Here is a 7,917-nt window from a genome sequence, read left to right on the forward strand (position 1 = left end):
CACCAACCATTGTCTTTCACTAAGACAGTCGGCTGAACAACGGTTGGCTCTCATTGGGTAAGAGTTTCTCTGCCTGACCAGGTGATTAGGAAGATCCCTAGACATTGGCTTTCACCTTGAGAGCTGGTCCTACCTGCCTCTAAACAATTGTGGGCTCTCCTCCTTAGAAGGAAGACATCTGTAAGAATAGATCTAGATATCCGACTATTTGCACGCTTTGACAGAGATCTTCTATTAGAAGTCTGCATCAAGGGGCATAGCATACTTGAGTTTCTGCAGAGCCGGTCTTCTAGATTATTCCAACAGAATAACCAGAAGGAAGATATCTGCAAGAATAGATCTAGATATCCAACTATTTGCCTGATTTGATAGAGATCTTCTTTTAGAAGTCTGCATCAAGGGACATAGCATACTTAACTTTCTGCAGAGCCGGTCTTCTAGATTATTCTTACACTACGTCCTCTGGTGACCTTCTGGTGACCTTCTGGCCTTCCAAACAGCTGTTGGCTCTCAAACTGAGAGCTTGTCCTCCAACCTCCATACAGTTGTTGGCTCTTAAACTAAGAGATTGTCACTCTTACCCTGAGAGGTCATCTGCCGAACAGTTGTTGACTTTCCTTGGAAATGTTTTACTGATTGACGAGATGGGGAGATCTCACCAACCATTAACTTTCACTGAGAGAGTCGGCTGAACAACGGTTGGCTCTCACTGGGTAAGAGTTTCTCTGCCTGACTAGGTGATTAGGTAGATCCCTGGACATTGGCTCTCACCCTGAGAGCTGGTCCTCCTGCCTCATGAAGACATCTGTTAGAATAGATCTAGATATCTGACTATTTGCCCGCTTTGACAGAGATCTTCTATTAGAAGTCTGCATCAAGGGACATAGCATACTTGACTTTCTGCAGAGCCGGTCTTCTAGATTATTCCAACAGAATAACCAGAAGGAAGACATCTGCAAGAATAGATCTAGATATCCGACTATTTGCCCGCTTTGACAGAGATCTTCTATTAGAAGTCTTCATCAAGGGACATAGCATACTTAACTTTCTGCAGAGCCGGTCTTCTACATTATTCCTACACTATGTCCTCTGGTGACCTTCTGGTGACCTTCTGGCCTTCCAAACAGCTGTTGGCTCTCGAACTGAGACCTTGTCCTCAAGCTTCCATACAGCTGTTGGCTTTCAAACTAAGAGCTTGTCACTCTCACCCTGAGAGGTCATCCGCCGAACAGTTGTTGACTTTCCTTGGGAAAGTTTTACTGATTGCCGAGATGGGGGGATCTCACCAACCATTGACTTTCACTAAGAGAGTCGGCTGAACAACGGTTGGCTCTCACTGGGTAAGAGTTCCTCTGCCTGACCAGGTGATTAGGAAGATCCCTAAGACATTGGCTTTCACCTTGAGAGCTGGTCCTTCCTGCCTCCAAACAATTATGGGCTCTCATCCTCAGAAGGAAGACATCTGTAAGAATAGATCTAGATATCCGACTATTTGCACGCTTTGACGGAGATCTTCTATTAGAAGTCTGCATCAAGGGGCATAACATACTTGACTTTCTGCAGAATCGGTCTTCTAGATTATTCCAACAGAATAACCAGAAGGAAGATATCTGCAAGAATAGATCTAGATATCTGACTATTTGCCCGCTTTGACAGAGATCTTCTTTTAGAAGTCTGCATCAAGGGACATAGCATACTTAACTTTCTGCAGAGCCGGTCTTCTAGATTATTCTTACACAACGTCCTCTGGTGACCTTCTGGTGACCTTCTGGCCTTCCAAACAGCTGTTGGCTCTCAAACTGAGAGCTTGTCCTCCAACCTCCATACAGCTGTTGGCTCTCAAACTAAGAGCTTGTCACTCTTACCCTGAGAGGTCATCCGCCGAACAGTTGTTGACTTTCCTTGGGAAAGTTTTACTGATTGCCGAGATGGGGGGATCTCACCAACCATTGACTTTCACTGGGAAAGTCATCTGAACAACGGTTGGCTCTCACTGGGTAAGAGTTTCTCTGCCTGACCAGGTGATTAGGAAGATCCCTGGACATTGGCTCTCACCCTGAGAGCTGGTCCGCCTGCTTCCAAACAATTGTGGGCTCTCCTCCTTAGAAGGAAGACATCTGTAAGAATAGATCTAAATATCCGACTGTTTGCCCGCTTTGACAGAGATCTTCTATTAGAAGTCTTCATCAAGGGACATAGCATACTTGATTTTCTGCAGAGCCAGTCTTCTAGATTATTTCAACAGAATGACCAGATGCAAGACATCTACAAGAATAGATCTAGATATCCGACTATTTGCCCGCATTGACAGAGATCTTCTTTTAGAAGTCTGCATCAAGGGGCATAGCATACTCAACTTTCTGCAGAGCCGGTCTTCTAGATTATTCCTACACTATGTCCTCGGGTGACCTTCTGGTGACCTTCTGGCCTTCCAAACAGCTGTTGGCTCTCAAACTGAGACCTTGTCCTCCAACTTCCATACAGCTGTTGGCTCTCAAACTAAGAGCTTGTCACTCTTACCCTGAGAGGTCATCTGCCGAACAGTTGTTGACTTTCCTTGGGAAAGTTTTACTGATTGCCGAGATGGGGGGATCTCACCAACCATTGACTTTCACTAAGACAGTCGGCTGAACAACGGTTGGCTCTCACTGGGTAAGAGTTCCTCTACCTGACCAGGTGATTAGGAACATCCCTAGACATTGGCTTTCACCTTGAGAGCTGGTCCTACCTGCCTCCAAACAATTGTGGGCTCTCCTCCTTAGAAGGAAGACATCTGTAAGAATAGATCTAGATATCCGACTATTTGCACGCTTTGACAGAGATCTTCTATTAGAAGTCTGCATCAAGGGGCATAGCATACTTGACTTTCTGCAGAGCCGGTCTTCTAGATTATTCCAACAGAATAATCAGAAGGAAGATATCTGCAAGAATAGATCTAGATATCCGACTATTTGCCCGCTTTGACGGAGATCTTTTAGAAGTCTGCATCAAGGGACATAGCATACTTAACTTTCTGCAGAGCCGGTCTTCTAGATTATTCTTACACAACGTCCTCTGGTGACCTTCTGGTGACCTTCTGGCCTTCCAAACAGCTGTTGGCTCTCAAACTGAGAGCTTGTCCTCCAACCTCCATACAGCTGTTGGCTCTCAAACTAAGAGCTTGTCACTCTTACCCTGAGAGGTCATCTGCCGAACAGTTGTTGACTTTCCTTGGAAAAGTTTTACTGATTGACGAGATTGGGAGATCTCACCAACCATTAACTTTCACTGAGAGAGTCGGCTGAACAACGGTTGGCTCTCACTGGGTAAGAGTTCCTCTGCCTGACTAGGTGATTAGAAAGATCCCTGGACATTGGCTTTCACCCTGAGAACTGGTCCTCCTGCCTCAGGAAGACATCTGTTAGAATAGATCTAGATATCTGACTATTTGCCCGCTTTGACAGAGATCTTCTATTAGAGGTCTGCATCAAGGGACATAGCATACTTGACTTTCTGCAGAGCCGGTCTTCTAGATTATTCCAACAGAATAACCAGAAGGAAGACATCTGCAAGAATAGATCTAGATATCCGACTATTTGCCCGCTTTGACAGAGATCTTCTATTAGAAGTCTTCATCAAGGGACATAGCATACTTGACTTTCTGCAGAGCCAGTCTTCTAGATTATTCCAACAGAATAACCAGAAGGAAGACATCTGCAAGAGTAAATCCAGATATCTGACTATTTGCCCGCTTTGACAGAGATCTTCTATTAGAAGTCTTCATCAAGGGACATAGCATACTTGACTTTCTGCAGAGCCAGTCTTCTAGATTACTCCAACAGAATGACCAGAAGGAAGACATCTGCAAGAATAGATCTAGATATCCGACTATTGCCCTCTTTGACGACGAGATCTTTTTTCTTTTAGAAGTCTGCATCAAGGGACATAGCATACTTAATTTTCTGCAGAGCCGGTCTTCTAGATTATTCCTACACTATGTCTTCTGGTGACCTTCTGGTGACCTTCTGGCCTTCCAAACAGTTGTTGGCTCTCAAACTGAGAGCTTGTCCTCCAGCCTCCAAACAGCTGTTGGCTCTCAAACTGAGAGCTTGTCCTCCAACCTCCATACAGCTGTTGGCTACTAAACTGAGAGCTTGTCCTCCAACCTCCATACAGCTGTTGGCTCTCAAACTGAGAGCTTGTCCTTCAACCTCCATGCAGTTGTTGACTCTCAAACTGAGAGCTTGTCTTCCAGCCTCCTATAAAGTTCTTCATTCATCTCCATTAATAACATCTTTCTCTCTATCCCATTGGGTTTCACTCTCCTTCCTGAAAGAGATGATGTCTTCCTCTTGACGTTCTAGCAAGCGTTGCAGGCTCTGTTCCTGATGCAGAGCGATTTCCAATTGATCCTTCTTAACTAACAGATTGTTACTGACCTTCTCTGCTACTGTTCTAAGCAGCCTTTCCGTCTCTTCGGCAAGAGTATTGTCAATCTTTATATTTTCTCCTTTCAGCAGCTTTGCCTCCTTCTGTTTCTCAACTAAAACAATCTTCAAGTCTTCATTTTGCCTACAGAGATCTCCATTCTCCATGCCAAGCAGCTGGTTGAGGTTTTCACTTTCTTTTAATTTGAGGATGAGTTTTTCTCCCCAGTGTAAAGTGCGCTCCAGGTCTCTTTGTTTCTCAACTAAAACATTCGTCAAGTCTTCATTCAGCCTACAGAGGTCTCCATTCTCCAGGTCTAACAACTGGTTGAGGGTTTCACTTTCTTTTAATTTGAGGCTGAGTTCTGCTCCCTTGTGTAAAGTGCGCTCCAGTTCTATTTCTTTCTCAACTATACCATTCCTCAAGTCTTCATTCAGCATACAGAGGTTTCCATAATCCAGGTCAAGCAACTTGTTGAGGTTTTCACTTTCTTTTAATTTGAGGCCGAGTTCTGCTCCCTTCAGTGACATTCCTTCCTCCAGGTGTTCTCTGTTGACCTCTTCCATTTTTGGTACTTGAGCTAAAGCCAGTTTCAAGTCCGCTTCCAGCTGCCTCTTTTCATCTCCAAGTTGTTCATTTTGCTGGAGCAGCATTTATAGATTTTCTACCTCTGTCGCCCAAATTCCTTTTTCAAATTTACCTTTCATTTCCTTTTCCTCCTCTGCTCTCTTTTCCAGCAGTAGATTTTTCTCCACTAGCTGACGTCGGAGCAGTTCGATCTCTTCCTTAGCTCCGATCCAGAGGTTTTCCATTTTACGTGCATGATCTTGGCATTTATCCAAATCCTCTTCTAAGCTTCTTTTTTCTTCTTCCATTTGTTCCAGACCTTGTCTCAGTAAGTAAACTTCTAAACACGGCTCCTTCTCCTCCTCCTCCTCCTCAGTATACTCAGTATCTTCAGTATCTACAGTATCCTCAAATATGTCCATATATAGCCTGTCCTCCAGTCTAGATTCATCTTCAAGGTCCGTATCCAAGTCATCAGTATCGAATAGTTCCATATCTAGACTGTCTTCCAGTCTAGCTTCTTCGTTAATATCCGTTTCTAAGTCAACATCAGATTCATCGAGTTGCTCCATATCCAGACTGTCTTCTTCGTCACAGTACATTTCTTCCTCTTCGAAATCCTCAGTTTCCAAACTGTCTTCTAATATAACCTCGTCCTCGATATTAATTTCCAAGTCGTCTTGTCGATCAAAATGTCGGGGGGTTCTTGTAAGATTGTAAATCCAGTACAGAGCAAACGCCAAGCCTGCCAACAATGCCATTCCAGGGATGGCGACGGCAAAGGCTGACGTACCAAAGCTGTTGGATTTTTTCCACCACGATTTCTGTATGAACAGAATCCGCCATATTAATGATTATTAATAGTATCCTGTACGCCAACATGAATCGATTGAGACCCAAACAAAGGCGGGGAGTCTTCAACGATTGGAGCATACAGGTCACAACACAAGAAGTACAAGTACAAGACTGTTAGGATTATGCAATATGAAGCAAACATGATTCAATGCTATATTTATCACTCTCGCTGTCTCCATGCTTAGTTTTTCAAACGGACTGGATTCGGGATCTGAAGAAGAGAGAAAGAGAGAGCTCCCGGAGACAATGTCCTCATTCCAGGGAGGACTCCGGAATGGGCTTCACGGAAGGAGCGAGGTCCCCTATCTCTCTCTCTCTCTCTCTCTCTCTCTCTCTGTATGTATGTAAGTGACTGGTAAAAATGATCTGTTATAACAGAATTCCATCTAATAAAAGGAGCCCATAAAAACACCAAAATATAGAGAGAAAAATACTATATTTCAGAGTCTGCTGTCTCCCTCTTCTAACTTTTTTAGCGAGCGGATGGCTATCATAGATCTACGGGGGAACAGGATATTTCTTATTAAGGCCAGTTAAAGCATTTAGTAACACTCCTTTTAAACATATATCTTCACGGCTGTAATATTAGTCCGATATGAATTTATCAAAAGCCACTATGAATTCTAGGTTGTTTTTACGGTCTGGCATAAGGGCAAAGGATAAGAATCTGAAATATAGTATTTTTCTCTCTATATTTTGGCGTTTTTATGGGCACCTTTTATTAGATGTATGTATGTATGTATGTATGTATGTATGTATGTATGTATGTATGTATGTGTATGCATTTATAATCATGTCTTTAGTCTTTGCTCTCAAACCACAGCCAGTTATTCAAGTCACCAAATTAATTAATATAACCTATGGATATTTTTTTGGTTTATTCCACACTGCCTCTCTGATCACGAAATCTATGACGTAATTGTTGATCTGTGACGTAACATTATTGAGCTTTCTTCGTTTCTGGGTAAAAGCACCTGTCATTAATAATGCAGTTTGGGTGTTTATGTTCGTTCTAAGAGTGGGATAAATAATAATAATAATATAATAATAATAATAATATAAAATAATAATAATAATAATAATAATAATTAATAATAATAATAATAATTATTATTATTATTATTATTTTATTAGTTATTATTATTATTAATTATTATTATTATTATTCATTGGACGAGTCCCAGGTGCGTTTTGAAAACAGAAACGTAAGAAACACCTAGTGGCAAGTAAATTAATAATAATAATAATAATGATAATAATAATTAATAATTAAAATAATAATAATAATAATAATAATAATAATAATAATTAATAATTATTATTATTATTATTATTATTATTATTATTATTATTATGATAGGAATATTTGCCTTTGTTATTGCCCTAACAATCAGGTCAATAATATAATCAATAATAATAATAATAATAATAATAATAATAATAATAATAATAATAATAATAATAATAATAATAATAAAATAATAATAATAATTTGCTCCTCATCAAAGAAAACTAAGAAAAATTTTTTTTATCTTTTATTTAGAAAATAATACATTTACAAGTTTCTTACAATTTAAATAATATTGGTATAGTACATTACAAGCTATTTACATAAATGAAATTATTAATTACCAAAAAAAAGAATGAAACATATTAGGAAGTAAAAATTTTCTTACTTTGTCCCCAAGTGCTTTTAACAATAAAAAACTTGTTTTGCACATTCTACTTCTTATAAACGAAATCATACTTAACTCAATTTATTAAGAAATAAGTATATTCAATAGACACGGTCAAAGGTCCCCCTTATACAACTGACTCTGACTCGACTACCATAATTCTTAAAATTTCATCTCTTAAACGCTTCCGTCATTTGACTTAAATGTCACGGCCATTATTAGGGTGTTCAGGTCGTCTGTAATCGGGTGAATTTATGTTTCTTCTGGTAATGAGACGTTAAAACTCTAATCTCCCGCCCTGTTTAGTTTATCTGCAATTTACAGCCTGGTAGGATTTGATGTTTGAACAAATTCTTTGTATTGTTGTAACATGAAAGTGAGTGAAACGCCTTTGAATCTACGTATTATTATT

At 40.2% G+C, this 7,917-nt stretch overlaps 1 protein-coding gene across 1 annotated transcript; it reads right to left on the minus strand.

Moving 5' to 3' along the window:
* Window positions 1-4,250: 4,250 nt before the first annotated feature.
* Window positions 4,251-5,060, minus strand: LOC135215815 (cytadherence high molecular weight protein 2-like). The gene has a single exon (XM_064250765.1). It carries the CDS (start codon window positions 5,058-5,060, stop codon window positions 4,251-4,253), a length of 810 nt encoding a protein of 269 aa, XP_064106835.1.
* Between the last annotated feature and the right edge of the window lie 2,857 nt (window positions 5,061-7,917).

This window comes from Macrobrachium nipponense, chromosome 5 (genome assembly GCF_015104395.2).
Source record: "Macrobrachium nipponense isolate FS-2020 chromosome 5, ASM1510439v2, whole genome shotgun sequence".
Lineage (NCBI taxonomy): Eukaryota > Metazoa > Arthropoda > Malacostraca > Decapoda > Palaemonidae > Macrobrachium > Macrobrachium nipponense.

Bases quoted from the DNA above. Each gene is read 5' to 3' on its own strand.
- LOC135215815 (XM_064250765.1), bottom strand. From the start codon at position 5,060: ATGCTGCTCCAGCAAAATGAACAACTTGGAGATGAAAAGAGGCAGCTG.